Source organism: Astatotilapia calliptera, chromosome 1 (genome assembly GCF_900246225.1).
Source record: "Astatotilapia calliptera chromosome 1, fAstCal1.2, whole genome shotgun sequence".
NCBI lineage: Eukaryota > Metazoa > Chordata > Actinopteri > Cichliformes > Cichlidae > Astatotilapia > Astatotilapia calliptera.
The window spans coordinates 17290616-17308356 of NC_039302.1; the positions used below are offsets into that span (position 1 = coordinate 17290616).

General features: G+C 41.6%; 1 protein-coding gene across 13 annotated transcripts in view; it reads right to left on the reverse strand.

The window, feature by feature from the left end:
* tjp1a (tight junction protein 1a) overlaps positions 1-17741 on the reverse strand; it is a 102006-nt gene that overhangs the window by 41221 nt on the left and 43044 nt on the right. The window contains exon 1 of one of the 13 annotated variants that reach the window (XM_026166863.1): positions 7053-7538. The exons of 11 other annotated variants lie outside the window; for them this stretch is intronic. In XM_026166863.1, the coding sequence (XP_026022648.1) occupies positions 7053-7076 (24 nt within the window). In that variant the 5' untranslated portion in view covers positions 7077-7538. Of the gene's footprint in view, positions 1-5755; positions 5908-7052; positions 7539-17741 lie in introns of those variants that run through there. One more of the 13 variants, XM_026166874.1, reaches the window with a different exon arrangement.

Here is a 17741-nt window from a genome sequence, read left to right on the forward strand (position 1 = left end):
ACACACACACACACACACACACACACACACACACACACACACACACACACAGTGTTAAATCCCTTATGCCTGTAGCGGGAATGATAAATCCCTGCGGAGTCCTGCACTGCACTGCCCTGCCAGAAAGGACGTAGGGCTGGCTTGGAGTGGTCCTTGCTTGGCTGGATGGGCTTTATAGTAAGGAACAAGAAACTATCAAAGAGTAACAACAGAGAAATTTCAATCTCAATCACTGGTATTAGCAGGTACGAGACAGGTGGTGAATTATTTTATTCCCACAGCCCTAGATGACATTACAACTGCGAATGAACAAGTCTATCTTCCAGAGGGAGCTACATGACATTTAAACTTAACATTAAAGCTCGTCATAACTGAAGCAAGGTTTAAACTTCCTGGGCAGACCCCTGCTATGATCTTTTTTGCATGAAACAACGAGCTTGTACAACCTCGCACAGACACACAACATGTTCAGTTTTCAGCCCAGTCAGTTTCAAGAGTGAGCCACAACAAAACAAACGCATCATCAAACCCTTACAGCTACTAAAATGAAATGCAATTCATCAAGTTGTTGCATCCTGTTTTAAACTGACTATGGTGGCAGGAGAAAGCAAGAGTTCACACCACACCAATGCTATTGCACAAAATCAGAGATGTGGAACAATCACATCCAAGGATGTGGTGTGCTCATTTAGTAAACTGCAAGGATTCCCACTGATGTCTCAGTGAAGCAATCACATCCATGGAAAAGAGACAGAAATGCTTATATTCATACTGCATGAGAAAAAACTAAGAATTAACAAGGAGTGTTAGTGGTATTTAACATTTAAGGTTTTTTGTAATTCCAGTCAACATAGGATTACTGATCATTAATCTGTTGTTCGACAGTTTCACAACATCCATCTCAAGACAGAGCACAGCATCAACTGTAATGCAAGGCATTAAACAAAATGTGTGGACTGTTTTGCAAAACTACTACTAGTGCTATGCCACAAAAGCCTCTGGCCCACACTGGGAAATTCAATTTATTCCCTCTATTTTAATGTTGCATTTGAATTCAATCAAAGCAGATATTAATGGGCTAGACTAAAGTTATAATGCCACGATTATAGAAGACAGAAGCAGTCTTTTAAGATCTGCCATGTGACTCAGATTATAGCCGGTGCATCTCTCCCTCCCGCTCCTTCCTTTTCTCCATTTCACTCCTCCGATAACCCCTCCTCCCTCAGAAGGCATTTTCTGTTTTCCTTCTCTCTTTCTCTCTCTGCTATCCACCTGCCCCCTGCTGTGTGTATCTGCCCTGGATTTCCCTCCAGAGATGAAAGGATAAGCAGGTCAGATATCCTTGATAACTGCCACACTTTCGAGTCCCCTGATGTTGAAACATCACAAGCAGCTGCTTTCTTTCAGTGCGTTTACTTAAAGTACGGCACGAGGTGATGCCTACAGCATAACAGTTCACTATCTGGCTCTTCTGCAACATAACCTCTCTTAAAGTAAGTTTACGCTGAGTGTGTTTTAAAAGTTACATTGTGTCTTTTTTCATGGACCAATGCCTAAACATTTGTCCCAGACAAAATAGCATGTTTAGATTGGTCCCAGCCGGGGACAAATTAGCCAAAAAACAAACAAAACACAAAATAACTGAAGTCCAGCTGCACCAACAACCTCCCGGCTGCTGCCTTCAACTGGCATCCCTCTCATCCTATACAAAGACAGCTTAGACCTGCTCTTAAAAGGGCTGAGACAGGACTTTGAATCAAGAGCTAATCAAAGACCCATCTGTAGGTGTGTTTGGGATTTTGGTCTCCTTTGAGGTTCTCAAAAGATCGCAGAGCTGCTGCGTACTCAGACAGCAGAAAGGCAGGACCCACCCTCCACTCATCACTCTTTGCCATGTGCAGATCTCAAAATGACCTTCAGTGAGACCAAGAGTGGGCGAGTGGGCGTCCACAACGCCCAGCATTTGTGCAAAACAGGCTGTACGCAATGACAAACATGTGTAAACGCATCTGCATGTACAAATATCTATTCTATCATGTGACCACATCTGTTTTGAACAATGTCCAGTCTTCATGGATATTCCTAAAAATATTTTGAGAGTTTTTATTTGTTCACACTTGTTAGGGGACAACAAAAGCTGTGTGAAATCTTCATAGAAGTGTATCTGCAAAAACCTGGATAAATAATGAATAAACTCGTGGTGCAACTCTGTGTCAAAGACACAAGACGACACAAGGGCTGATATATTAATCACTTGCCATATAAGCCCCAGTTCTTCAAAAAGATGGAGAGCTTAAGACACATGACAAAAACATCATCAGGACTCTTTTTCTCTCTTTAGCACTTGCTTGTCTAATTGCATTTCCCTCCTTCAGTGATGTAAATGGAGATGTGTAATCATCAAAGCAAAACAGAGGCTGTTCTTGGCCCGCTGTGCAACTCTAATTAATACAACCTCCTCCATCCAAACGTAATTTCCATTTATTTCAGTCCGTCTACTCAAAACACAGCCGTCTAAAAAGCCAGAGGGATGGCTGTTTCTCTAAACTGCATCTCTTTTCTTGTGGTACATTCAAAGAAGTGAGCAGGGATGACTGAAGGCCAAACACACAGAATGAGGCCAACATTTAGTGTAGTGAAGGAAAGTTAAGGCCAACTCCTCGCTGGATTAACGTGTATTCATTTTCAAGTAGTTAGATATCAGTTAAATGACTGATTATATTACATAGTGATTTAATGAAAATCCATAAATGCTAGGTATGACAAGTCTAGTCTTAAAATCATTACTTAAACACTTTTCACTAAATTCTGGAAACAAACGCAGCCAGATATAGTTTCTTTTCTCTTCCCAGTGCCACAACATGACCTTTGGCACCCAATGGAAAGAAGTTTCCCTTTCAGTCTTATGACAGAGACATATTCTCCCCAAACTGTTATTTTATTCTGCAGATCTACCAAAACAAACTGAAAAGCAGCTTGAACTAAGATTAGGGTAGATAAAAGGCTTTACTCTTATTCACTCTAATATCCTTATAACAACTGAGTGGAAGTTAAATGCTTATAATAAATCACACTAACCCAATGGCACACTAGCAGTGGACAGTATTGTGCAATAACACCACTGACGTCTGAGACATGAGGCCAACACACCCACATATGTAACTCTATTCCAGAAACAATGCACCACAACATTTTATTACAGTTGATCATCAACTGTGGAATTCTGTGGACTGTGACAAATACCGGTGCGGCATAGGAATCCAGCACTACTCATTAGTGGGAGTTAACATGTGGCTATTGATGCTGGACTGCAAATAACGTTAAGAGCACAGCTAACAGCAGGAATACAGGAATGTTAGCACGGTCAAACAGAAGGTATAAGTTTTATTATTGACAGTGGAAGATGTAATTTAAAAAAAAAAAAAAAAAAATTTGGGCGTTTTTTTTGGCTCTGTTTCTTGAATTTGAAAAGAAGACCCTTGGTTTTGAGAAGTGTGAACAGTCTGCCTACAGGAGAGAGGTTGAACGTCTGGTGTCCTGGTGCAGCCACAACAACCTGGTGCTGAATGCCCAGAAGACAGTGGAGATTATTGTGGACTTCAGGAAGCACACAGCCCCACTCCCCCCCATCATCCTGACTGACACCCCCATCACCTCTGTGGACTCATTCCGCTTCCTGGGTACCACCATCACCCAGGACCTGAAGTGGGAGCCCACCATCACCTCCGTCATTAAGAAAGCCCAGCAGAGGATGTACTTCCTGAGGCAGCTGAAGAAATTCAACCTGCCAACACGGACGATGATGCAGTTCTACACTGCAATCATCGAGTCCATCCTCACCTCCTCCATCACCGTGTGGTATGCTGGAGCTACTATCAGGGACAAACAGAGACTGCAGCGTGTTGTGCGCTCTGCTGAGAAGGTGATTGGCTGCAGACTCCCATCTTTGCAGGACCTGTACACCTCCAGGACATTGCGGCGTGCAGCTCGGATCTCAGCTGACCCTTCTCACCCTGGACACAGTCTGTTTGACCTGCTCCCCTCAGGCAGGAGGCTCCGGTCCATTCGCACCAGAACCTCTCGCCATAAGAACAGTTTCTTCCCCTCTGCTGTTGGACACATGAACAATAACCATATGACTGTTCCCGCTACTAACACATGACCCTACGCTGTGTTCACTGCATCATTCCATGATTGGCACTGATCACCACCTGCACTCATGTATATATCTTTCAACGTAGCACTCTTAATTCTTATTCTCATGTATATATCTCATGTATAGCTCATGCACATATCTTTCTACGTAGCACTTTTAATTCTTATCCCTACTTTTATTTTTTCATGTCTATTTAAGTGCTATTTATGACACTATGTTTGCACTGAAGCACCGCAGCAATTTCCTAATGTTGTAAACCTGCTCAACATTTGGCAATAAACCCATTTCTGATTCTGATTCTGATTCTGATTATCCAAAGCTGAAACATAACCTTCCCATTAGGGATTGTTTCTGGCATGAGTTTTGAACACAAAAATATTAATTATGTTACAAAATTGTATCCTGTTTTTTTAAGCTGTTTTTTATCCAAAATATATTTTTTTGTGTTGTTGTTTTTTTTTTACCTCCGCATGATAGGATGTAATGGGTGATAAGGCACCTAAGAAGATTTTTGTTGAACAACAACCTTTTAAAAAGAATGCACTTTCAAGTACCAGGCATGAAACTGATAAAACGTGTTAGCTGTTGCGATTAGACAATACTGAACAAACAGGAAAAACATGCAAAGCCAAAGATGACTACAGCCACAAAGAACTCTTTAAATAATAAACAGTAACGAGCCCCCTGCAAACTACGTCAGGTTAAACAAGCATGTCGCAACTGTACCAAAACTACGTGAGGGTGATCTTCCAAGAAAAGTCAAGCAGTTTCCAGTAAAAATCTAACAGTATTTTTGTTTTAAATACCCATCCCTGCTTCCCATAACTAGAAAGTGTTAAATTACACCAATTCATCAAACTGAGCCATGAACTGGAGAATTGTTCAACAGCATCGACTGGAAACTGTCCCAACAACTACATAGATAATGAAACAGGAGGCTAACTGACAAGTCTGAAAATAAGAAAACACAAAAAAAGTGTGACTAACATTTGCAGTGCTAGCAAGTCTACACACTCGCTTTCTTTAAAATGGGCATCTGTGTTTATCTTGCATTTCATTCTGCCACAGCCCATTTTTATCTTCTAGATGACAATACAATACAAAACATCTATCCTACTTTCCAACTTGAATAATACTGGCGTGGCATGACAGTTTGGCCACACCAGCTTTTATCCACTGGTGCCAACTATCAAAGGTAACAAGCTTGACTATCTAGTGAAATAATCAACCAACCTGCCCTTACTACGTGTAATGGTCAGACAACTGTGGTTCTTCAACTCCCGCCTTCATCAGTGTTACTAAACCTATAGTCATTCCATAATAGTAGTGGATGTGGGCTATTGTTGCTTAACTACTAATGCTAACACTTTTTCCAGACAGCACAGAAAAGCTTTTATTCACAAATATATAAAGAAAATGTTAGCTAGTTTAATTAAGTTAGCAATCATGTTACAGCTAAACAAAAGATATTTTCTTCCCTTTTTGGTCTATCTGAGTTTAATCAGTAAAACTGGCTGCTTGTGATCTAGCAGGGTGCTAAAAGTAACCAGCTGAAACTGCCATCGTGATGGTAGTTTCACTTTAAACAGACAGTCCTACCTGCTGTAGTAAAAGTCAGCGTTTCAGCACAGATTCCCCAAGAGACAGAGAACAACTGAAGATTGAAGAGCTAATTTTACACCAATCAGCATATTAACCACAGCGGGCTCATTACCAGCCTCAAGTATCACTCAGTAGTGAGTTGTATGAGAAGGTGTGACTACAACCATAAGATACAGTACAGCATGTCGTCATCAGCTCGCATGAGGGAGGAGGTTTCGTCTGACTGGAACAACCGCCCAAACCTGAATCTCACTACTTGTGATAGACAAACACAGCACATTCCTAACTCGTCAAAGTGAGGAAAAAACTAATAAACAGTAAAACCCTAAAAGACAAAAGACTACATAATCGTCGGGAGGTGTTTTAGAGCCAACATGAGGTCTAATCTACTTAAATTCTCTTTCCAGAATTTTTTTTATTTAGACATGAGTAAAATACAAGTGGTTTATAAAACAGCACAATCACATGTGTGTAACTGTTTTGCTAATAAACGCCTGGTATACATCATACCATCAGTACATAGCTTACATTTTATATAAACTAGGAAATTATCAAGGCTTAGCAGATATTTAGACAGATGAATGGATAATTACACACAGCAGGGACCTGAGAGGCATGCTATGGGACGTCCCAGTACAATCAACTTAATTTAGAGTTAGACCACCTACAATAAGACTGCTTCTTACTTATGGAAAGTGGTGTTTTCATCAAAAGTGTAGTGTTAAATCCCCCACAAACTCAATGTACTTTGTGGTCTGATCCATTCTTGGGTCTCTGAAATGTAAAGAAAGGAAGATCCCGTAGCAGAATTCCTGCCTCAGAGGCTCACTTACTTTTCATATCCATGGGGATTTCCTGCCACCCTTTTAATAAAATGAGGACTAAAAATCAACAGGTAGCTCAGCTGAGACATGGTATAAAAACCACCAGGCGATTTAACACGGACAATCAATAAAAGACAGATTATTTTAATCTAGCTCACTAAAAACTGCATAGTTGCTTGCAGGCTGTGTTACAAGGTGTGGATTTCAAAACACCCTCTGAGCCACACACACACACACACACACACACACACACACATACACACAGATGAAAACACCACCACCACTAAGCATCCTTCACTACCACAAGCCTACTGATATTCTACAAACTTATAAACAGCTGATTGGCTGGAAAATTCACCTTTGTTTGTATTTTGGCCCGTGCTAGCCTTCCAGTATATCATTCGCGTTACATAAGCCAGCAGCATAATGTCCACACAAGATTTTTTTTTTTTTCCCTGTCAGGTACCCACCTTATTTGAAGCTCTGGAGGTCATTTCCCCCGCTATTCCGGTTGAAAAGTGGCAGCTTAAAAGTTGTCCCTGTCTCTGTTTTGATAATCACTTGGCTGAGTGCGCTATTTTCCCTCCAGTCCAGTTCACTTTTCGCCCAGCTGCCGCCACGCCGGGCTACGTTGTTATTTTATTTGATCCAGGACGACGGGAAACGCCACGAATAGCCGTGTGGAAAGTCTAAAGTTCATTATCTTATCTTCGCCACCAGAATCGTTAGTCCACTCGGGTACAAAGTCATGGAAGAAGTGTGGGTTGTGGGGATGGAGAAAAAAAGGGAAGTACGACCCAAACAAGACCTCCTTACTTTGGTATTTCCGTCGCTAACCTCTGGATGAAAAGTTGGAAAGAGTAGGCATCACCAGGACGGTGTGCAGCAATGGCAGGCTGAGTAAACCTTTCCCTGCTCTCCGCTCACTGAGCAACGGCCGTGTCGTCTCTGTACGGAGCGGACCATTGCGCCTAAGTAGGGGTGTGAGTTCAGGGGGGAAACAGAGGCATCACGCATTTACTTTATTTATGACCATCCTATCATCATTTTCCTGTTAAACTTTACTCATCCGTATATTATTACCTCATCGTGTTTTTGTTTTTATTCTTGTTCTGAATCTACTTTTACCGCTGCCGATAAAGTGCACACCCCCACTATCGCTTGGAATTAACAGTCCGGGATACAATGAGGAGAAGCGACGCCGCTGTCCCTGCTGATGCTGAATGCTCACTTTCCCTGTGTGACGAAGGGAATGGTTTATTACACAAGGACTACTGCAGCCTTCCAAATCTTAATTTTGTGGGAGAGGGAAATCGCAGCTTGCACTCTGTTTATAAATACACCTTTTGGGCCTTTTTTTTTAGAGAAGTGAAATTCACCGCATATCGGCGTGGAGAAAAAAAAATAGGCCACGGGATGCCTGCCCTTAGAGCAAAACAACGTGAGCAGAATATCTAAAGTTAGTTGCATAAGGAATGATCGAGACTCTATCCCCTGTCCTTTGTGTTTTTGTGGGTCGTATTGGGGCAGTTAGCTTGGCAGATTACAAAATGAGTCGATAAACTAAATAGGGAGACCGTATTTAAAAGCACGTGTAGGTACAGCCGGTGTTTGCGGTTGATAAGTCACCTCACAGGAAACCCCAAAAGCCAATGCAGTGAAATTTCTATGACTTCCTAAACCAGAACCCGCCCTCAGGATGCAACAATCTCAGTTTGCACTGTTTCACAGTTTACTTCTCTTTCCAGCAAACAATGGCCTTTGAAATATTAAAATAGGCTAGAGGAGAAGAGATGACGAAGCAGTGGCACACAACTAAGTTTTCAGTGTCCAGCCATACGGTGAACGTGAAGAGGAGGATATAAACACAAAGACACACCCTGTTTTTTTCCAAACAAACCGAGCAATCTCACCCCCCCAATCTAGCTCCTCTAATGATCACTTCCTCTGTGCCTCAAACGTGGAGGAGGGTTTGGAGACAGTGTAGGTGGTCTAAGGAGTTAATTCCAGATCTAATCCAACAAGGAAAAAAAATACCACCAAGCAGAAGTGTCAGGTTATATATTGAAGACTGCAAGTCAATGGTCACCACTGGAAAAGGCTAGGTCAAGTTGAGAAGAGGATCAACACAGACAAAGAACTCTAAAGCCTGCAGCCATAATTAACACAGGGACACACATGACCACTTTTAAAGTATATTAAAGGAAAAGATTCCTGGTAACGTTTTCACAACAGTCTTGCAAAAGTGCATTCACAAAACAGGCAGAAAAAACCCCCATTTAAACCAGGGCATACGTACTAGTATGGATGCAAGTCGCTCGCTCCTCCTGAAGCTCCTTAAACGCCTGTCAGGATCCATCAGGGCAGACAGCAGGATGTTTAACATGGTCACTCAGGTGTCAACTAACAATAATTTAAAATCAAAATAGGCAATTTGAAAAAAAAAATACAACTAACCGCCTTTAAAAATGGCACTAAAATGACAAAAAACCAGAAGTAATTCCTCTGCTGCTCGCAGCTCACTCTCATCAGCAGCTGTGATGGTACCTCAGATGTTCTTACAGAGAGGATCGGGACATTAGTGACACGTGTGATCAAAGCTATCTTTGTCCTCTATGCTTGCATCCCTGATCCCATCTCTATTTTTTCTTTCTCACTCTCACAAATACACACACACACACACAAGCTAGGAGATGTAGCTCTTTTTGGACAACAGGCAGCTTCAAAGCTCAGGTGCGCTCATGGAAGAGCAGGCACATGGAAAACAAAAGCGAACATGCAGACCTGCATTCGGCTGGAGCACATCACAAGGTTCACTCAACCCTGCCGCTCCTGCAGCGAAAAGCCTAATGTAGAGTGAAACCGCTTAATGTGCACCGCACACCCCAAAAATGTAAAACCGGATGTAGATGCGCCTACAAACATCGAGGCACTGAATTACACTATGATGAATAAAGAAGAATGCAATGTTTGATCTATACCAGTTGTTTAACACGGGAGAAAGCTCCTGAGCAGATGCTGACTCCCTGTTTTCATCTGTCCTGAGTTAGGAGTCTCTGAGAGGCCATCTGATCCCTCCTGCTCTCTGTTGACTCAAGGCTGCTCTGCAGATCCAGCACGGGTTTCTTTGTTTCTTTATGCTAATAGAAACCTTCTGGACAGACAAGAGCAACCGAAGTTCTCTATGTCACACAAGTGAAGTATAGCTAATCCACAGCTTTGACAATAATAAAACTGTCAATATGCAGGTATCATATTTTTTTTAATTATTATACACAACTGTGTGTGTTGCTTTTTCAGGGAGATTTTGCAGTGAGATTAGTTTACAATCCAATCAGTTGCAGTTTTATACTTTAAATATACTTTTCAACTGGATTTTATGAAAGAAGAAGAAAAAAGTACAAGGGGAAGGGGTGTGGTATGAATCAGTAATGATCAGCATATAATGTCACATTTCTGGTAAGAGGTCAATTGTTTTTAACCAGATTAGTATCATATGACAGGATTAGTAGGCATCTCACCAATGCACTCCTGACCTTCTAGATCAATATTGCTCAGGGTTTGTGAGGACTTAAGCTTTGTGTGGAGTTCAGGATTGTGGGATTTGATTTCAGTGTTTAGTGAAACAAGAACTTATTCAATGAATTCTCTTCTTAACCAAATACTTTGGCCTGGGTTCATTTCTGTCATTCATATAGAAAAAAGTTCAAAGTGTCTGTTGATTACACATTTAGATTGCGTGTCATATGTCGTAGGAAATTTTAGGTGAAAATAACATAAAAGTATTTGCTGTTCTCTCAGTTTCCCTCCTACCTTTCCCTCCTCGCGCGCGTGTGTGTGTGTGTGTGCATGTGAGAGAGAGAGACAGAGAGAGGAAGAGAGAGGCGTTATTCTTGCACTAACTGCTCTCATCATTCAAGGTTTCAGCCAGTAGCAACAACATGAAGTGCTGCAATGTAGCCTTTGTGTAGTCAAGTAGGACAAGAAGACAAAGTACACATGTCATTGAGTGCAAGAAGTGCAACACACACACACTCAAATAGACACTGTGAATCTAGAAGTACAGAGTTAAACTAAAGGAAATTAGGAAATTTAAGGATAGGAACTTTAAATAAATTCTTATCCTTCAATTGTAGTCAAAACCTAATGATGCTGTGTGTCCATCAAACCCATGGGCACACGCTCACACATGTGGGCTCAGGAATTCAAGAAACATGGATTTAACATGTCATAAAAAATAGTTTGATCTCCAAGGTCAAATTTATTGATCCATAAAACCATGAAAATCAAAAACAGACATTCCACTGTGCAGATAATTCAGAACACGGGGTAAAAAAAACAATAGTATAACAAACTGCCCAGAGCCTTTCATTATCTGAGCTGATATCTCACCACATGTCAGAAAAGGGTTCTCGCAGAGGACACACAGTGCCGAGGAGTTCACGCTCATAGCCTCTAAACCTGTTGACGCGACCAGTCATGCGGCCCTTCTTTCATGAGTCATCAATCAAGCCCGATTACATACAGCACACATTATTTTGGAGGAGCTTTGCACAGATAAACTGAAACAAGAATGGCATTATTTTTAAAAGCAGCTGGCTTGTCGTCCCTGCCATTGTCAGTTATATATATTTTTTTTTATCCAAATCATTCACAACCACAGTGGAAGTTAGCGTGCGCGAGAACAGTCTGAAGTGCTGTTATTTCGAGCGACACTTAGTTCCACTTCTTCTTGTGATGAAGGGAAGAAAAAAAAGAAGCTTTTGGAGTACTAAATTTACCACGGTGGGTCAGTGGCTGATAGTAGTGAAGCTGGCTCCTTTTAATCTTCTGAAAACATTTACTCCAAGAGGCAGCCTGTGATCAACCAACCAAGAAAGTTTTCCTCTTTCTCTCTTCTCATCAGACAGGAGCTGCTGTGCCTTTTATAGCTGGAGAGCAGAAGCGGTGCTGCAGTGAACCTGGCTGAACTTCACTCTGCTTCTCAGTAAATACCTGCAGTACAGCAGCTCAGCAAGGGACGGCCAAAGTTAAGCCTCATTGCAGGTCTATCAAATAACCATTCAGCAGGGTGATAAGATTTTCTTCCCCTCAAAAACCTAAATACAGACTGTCAGATCACTATTTCTGTGTAGTGTGTGGGCCACACCCGTTAACACTCGCGTGCTTTACAAATCTGTTACTGAAACTAAGCCATTACGTCTTGCTTTACATCCACGTGACAGCCCCACTGTTTGCTGCAGAATGAGACAATAAATTGAAAACATGTCAAATCTCATGCTGCCATTCTCTCAGCTCAATCTAGTGTGTGTGTTTGTGTCTCGGTGTGTGTGTGTCTGTGTGTGATTTCCCGGTAAATACCTCATGAACAACAATTCAAGCTTTTCCTTTCATTGTTGCTCTGGCATACAATGCAAATGCAACTTCAAGCAGCACTTTGTTGCTACCCAGTCCAATTTGTTTGTTAAGATAAATGGATTACAGTGCGCCTGTGCCAAGCCAGTGTGGCCTCCAAATCATTACGCAGATACAAAGTGCCGAGTGTTTTTCCAAAATTTCATACCACAATCCATGCAGGCTGATAATAAAATAAAGCAACTTGTACAAAAGAAAAAAAAATAGGGAAAAGAGCAAGTAAGAAAAAAAATCACAGAAGCGTGTCAAATAACTTTCACCTTGGCTGCAGCTGTATGTGATTTTTATCACCCACTTACACACTAAGGCGCACTAGGTTACAGCTTGGTGCATGAAATCTGCTGACATGGTATAAGAGTTTTCCAAGCTCCTTTGTTACGGGAGATAAAAGAAACTCAAAAATATGTTAAGGGAGTGAGAATAGGTACAGAAAAAATACATAAATTCAAAGAAAACATGCACGAGTCTGTAAAATGGAAACTTTCGGTGATCTTTTATAACAGTGGAGCTGCAGAGAGAAAGTGCTTAAAAAGGGAAAACTCTGAGTTAACAGTGCATTAGTGCAGTGAACTACTGAAAATCCTCACATTACATACACATTGGGAACCGTGAATGGCCTTAATATTTGCCACTGCAAGCCCTAAAACCACTGTTGACTAGTCCAGGAATTCTGGAAGCAATTCCCGCAAACGGTTTGATAAGGTTGTCAAGTATGGCCGATGTTTACCTGTGCTCAAGGTCACAGAATGAATGTGTCACAATATTTTGCACGCTTAGCTTCCTCAGCCCACATAATTTGTTACCATGACAAGAGGACATTCACCTTTCCTTCAGCCAGAGTTCTTCCAGAAGGTGCTTGTCAGCTGCAGGTTACACCGCAAACCATTATGTCAATGTAGTAAATTCCTCTTTTAAGGCTTTACCGGGTCTAAATTACAAAAATAAAACAGCCAAACAGTGGCACTGGTGTCAGAGACGTGCTATTAGTTCAATTTTAGCCTCGCAGAAAAATACAGCAATTATCCCATACTGTTTCTGCATATCACCACAGACCACAGGGTTAAGGGGTGTAATAAAAGGAGCAGTTAAACTGTCCGCCATCAATTCCAATAAAGGCTCACCTCAGGCTATAATAACAGTCGAGAAACAAAATGTGTACTGTGCAAAGTTTATTTTCTTTATCATCATAAATCACAACACAAATAGAAATACATTCAAATCAAGAAGAATTAGGATAATGAGACTTTTTCCTTTGCTCGTGCATTATTCTACCAAGCTGGATATGAAACAATACAACAGCTATATTATTACAATATATCTGTAATTCATCCTAACAATTTTAGGTGAAGCAGGGCAGAACATCATATGTCAACATATGAGTCTGCAGTCAGCAGGCATCAACACACAGCTGGTTACTTTCCTGGTGACCTTCTCCATCCTGAAGTCAGCTTCACTTTATGTTTTTTTCAGAAATGTATTGTTTTCTGTATTGAAACCTAACAGCTGAGAATTGTTACATGTGGCCATAAAAGGTCTGCGTTTGCTTTGAATATATAATGTATCTGAACCGCTCCATTGCCTGTCTAAACAGGAGCATGACTTCAACACTGTGCAGCCAGCGTCACTACTTTGACTTTGCACTTTTATGCCAGAACCAGTGTGTTTCTATTCAGCCAAATTAAAGAAAAATGCAGTACTCTCCGAACATTTTCAGCGTGCCAATAACCGTTGGCTACAGATCAGAAGTGATGCCAAGCGAAGGATGTCTTGCTCTCCAAAAGGCAGTGACTTTGCGCGCGTGCAAATGTCAGCGTGTCAATATATGTCGGAGGCCACGCATGTGTTGAATCTCCGTCTTAATAAATAGGCAGCTTTGGAGACAAGACCTCCAAATCTGCCCCACTTAAACTGAGAGTCAGGATTATATCTTGGTAAGTCCAACAGCTGCAGCTCAAGTTACTGTGTTGACAGCGGGCAGCAGGCACCAAAATGCCATTTGACACATACTCTAAGTGGCATGTAATTGATTTTCAAGGAAGAGTGAAGACTTACAAGGCTAACAGAGGGGGCAACTGCACATTTCAGGCTGTGTGAACACAACTAACCTCTGTTAGAAAGAAGATTTACTTTGCTGCTATCCAACAGTCGCTCATGTAAACCTGAAACTCAATACCGATGCTTTAGAAAACATAAAAACAAGTCAGTAAGTCAGTATTTTTAAAACAAAGAAGTAAATAAAGGCTTTTAAGGACCAGGTTTTAGGCATTTAGTGTCATTTCACTGTTTGTCTCTATGTGCTTATGTATTTGTGTATAAGACACAGTTGAAAGGAATGGATCCACTCACTCCATCTAACTGTTTAACTTTTCTGGCTGACCAAAAGAAAAGAAATTCTATATGCTGCCATGCAAGTTACACCACTTTTTGTAATGGCAACAGGGAACTTACAACCCTGAACACAAACATGTTTGTATTCAGGGTTGGTTTTTCTCAAGAACATGTTGCATCCATATAAAGTTACCTTACAAAGATACAGTATCTAGAAAAAGGAGCAAGCTGCTATGAGAGCATCTGTTCTGAAATTGTCACTTTTAATCACAGGAACAGATACAGAGTTAGAGAAACATCAGTATTTGATAATTACTTTCTTTCTGAGCAACGTGAAACTGCCATAACTGATAAGAGACTAGTTCATTTTCTCACAGAACAATAAGTCTTTAACATTTGCTTTGTCTGACTAACCATGACCCCCCCCTCCAAATCTTTAGTTCATTATCACATACAACAAAAAAAATATCAAACTAGCCAATCACGTGCCAACATCTGAATGCATTTAGACATGTACACAGTGTCAAGACGACCTGCTGAAGTTCAAAGCGAGCAAGGTGATTTAAGTTATTTTGAATGTGGTTGTTGGTGCCAGATGGGCTGTTATGAACATTTCAGAAGTATTTCAGAAATTGCTGGGAAAATCCAAACCAGCCATCTCTAGGATTTACAGAGAATTGTCTAAAAAAGCGAAAATATCCAGCAAGTGGCAATCCTCTGGGCAAAAAATGCTTTGTTTATGCCAGAGGTCAGAGGGGAATGTTCCAGACTGCTTTGAGCTGATAGGAAGGCAACAGTAACTCAAATATCCACTAGTTACAACCAGGGTGTGCAGAAGAGCATCAGTGAATGCACAAGTCAAATCTTGAAGACGATGGGCTGGAACAACAGAAGACCACACCAGGTGCCACTTTTATCAGCTAAGGGCAGAAAGCTGAGGGTGTAATCCACACAGGCTCGCCAAAATAAGGCAGAAAAAGAGTCGAAAAATGTTGCGTGGTCTGATGAGGGTTGATTTCTGCTGTGACGTTTAGATGGAAGGGTCAGAATTTGGCATAAACAACATGAAAGCATGGATCCCTAACAGGAGATTCACATCATGGATGTGCAGCTAACAAATCGCCAGCAACTGTGTGATGCTTCCATCTGTCATGTCAATATGGAAGAAAATTCAGCGACTTTTTGAGTCAATACCATGAAGAGTTACTGTAAGACAAGCTCTGAAGCCAAAAGCAGGTCTGACCTCATACTAGGAGGTGTGATCACTACTTTCCAGCTAATTATGTCAGTAAAGTATTTGTACATTTTTACAGAGTATCATAACTGAGAAAAAGTCTTCCTTTATTATGCTGACAGGACAAAATCATGAGGAGATCCCATGTTCTAGAGGAAGGAAACTGATAAAGGAAAGGCGAGACACTGAAAGGAGAGAAAAAATAATTTGTTAGGAGGACTATGAAGTGAAAAAGAGCAGAGGAAAGCTAAAACAGGAAAAAGTAACAGGAAAAGAAAGAAATTAAAAGTGAAGACTAAGTTTATTGCAGAAAGAGGGAAAGTAGTAAGAGCTGATGAGTAGAGAACAGTAGGTGGGGTAACACAAACAAAGATTGGGCCAAGCTACACAACAGTGCGAAAAAAAAAATGAAGATGAATGAGGAAATGTCTCAAGTCCAGTGAGCTCGGCAATGGCCTGAATAAAGGGCGTGCAGCTCACCCCCAGTCGGTGACTCTTCCCATGGTACTGCCTGTTACTGTTACATTCCAGCAGTATGAAGCTGCTCACACTGGGCAAAGAAGCGGCAACAGCAGGAGCTTCCAGAGAAACAGGCACAGGCAGGAGAGGCTGAGATGTGCCTGTCGGACAAAAGCGGCTGTAATTCAGTAAAAAAAACCCCCATTGAATTAACTTCAAAAGCAAAATAAGTGGTTAGTTGCTGCGCGGTAAATGTGATTTAATGGTTCACTGATAACGAGGTAAATGCGTTTCTCCTTGTGACTGGCAGATAATACCGAGGGGAACATCAAATCTGAGTTCCATTTGCAAAAAATAACGTTTGTGCTCCTTTTTTTAGCGTCGATTAAGCGTTTCGAATGTGATACGGTAGATTAGGAGAATGAGAAGCGAATTGAGCAGCTTGCTGTGTATTCGCTCTCCTTATCGACACAAATCACTTCAGCGAGAGTCTCAGCAGAGACAAAGGGCATTCAGCTGGACTTGAAAATGACTAAATATAGTCTGTGTGTGTTTGATAAGTGTTCTGACCTGTGATGACCAAAATCTCTCTGAACTCAACTGAATCATGCCCCTCCACTGCCACTTAACCCTTCCCATCCTAAGCTTATGACATCATACCGCTCCTCCAGTGAAAGGACCATGCTACAAGAAGACACGATGGTCCAACGGAGGACGGAGAGCGGTGGAGGATGGGTACCAAAGCTAGCACGCCAGCCAGAGAGGCGGATGGAGACACGGCAGCCACAGGGGCCGCTTCTAGCCTGGTGGTGATGAGATGCGATGGGACCCGACCCTGCAGAAGCCCCAGCCAGTGTGTTAGCTGACTAATCCTCTAGCCGTCCAGTGCCAGGATCCAGACTCATCAGCTTTGGTGTTCCCTTGTCAGACTCATTTTTATAACATCCCACTGGTCAATTCTAACCTCTAATGCCCAACACAACAGCCCCTAATGCCAAGTGATTATGGAGTGCTGTTTTAGCACATTTGTTGCCTGAAAAGAAAGAAAGAGCCACAAGGCAATGGCCCTGGCTCTCTGTTTAGAGGACGAGCCTGATGAACTCAGCACAAAGGGGGCTGACCAAAAAAAGCTGTTCTAAGCCACCTTTCTGATGGTGGACACTGTGGGGCCTGAGCTGGGTCAGGACTGAGTTGGGTGGCGGGCAGGGATTTACAATATCCTATCCTCCAGTATATAGCCAGTTCCTGTGAGCTCATTGAACGCACACATCCGGATCCACCGGGCAAACAGAGCATTTGCATATATTTGATTTTAAAGTCTGTAGTGACACGTGGATGGATGCCAACCTGGAAAGCGGATATGTACATTTTTGTAAACAACAGGAGTGTAACAGCAAACTTAGTGGTTCTGAACCATTTGACGCATCCTGCAATCCATATGACACCTGTGGAAACTGTCATAGTCTAAGAGGTGAAAGTGTGCAAGCTCAACCTGGAGCATTCTGGTTTTTCCCTCAAATATCGCCCCTTCAGAAGCAGAAAAATGTTCACACACAATTTTATTAATCCTTTACAATGAAAATAAAGCTCTGATTATAATTTAGTGAATTTTGTAACTAATTAGCAGTGGCCCACAATTCTAAAACTGAGCTATTGAAGCATACTAGTGGCATGAGCTGGGAATACATTAGCCCTCATAAAAATGTGCACGCCAGCTATTTTT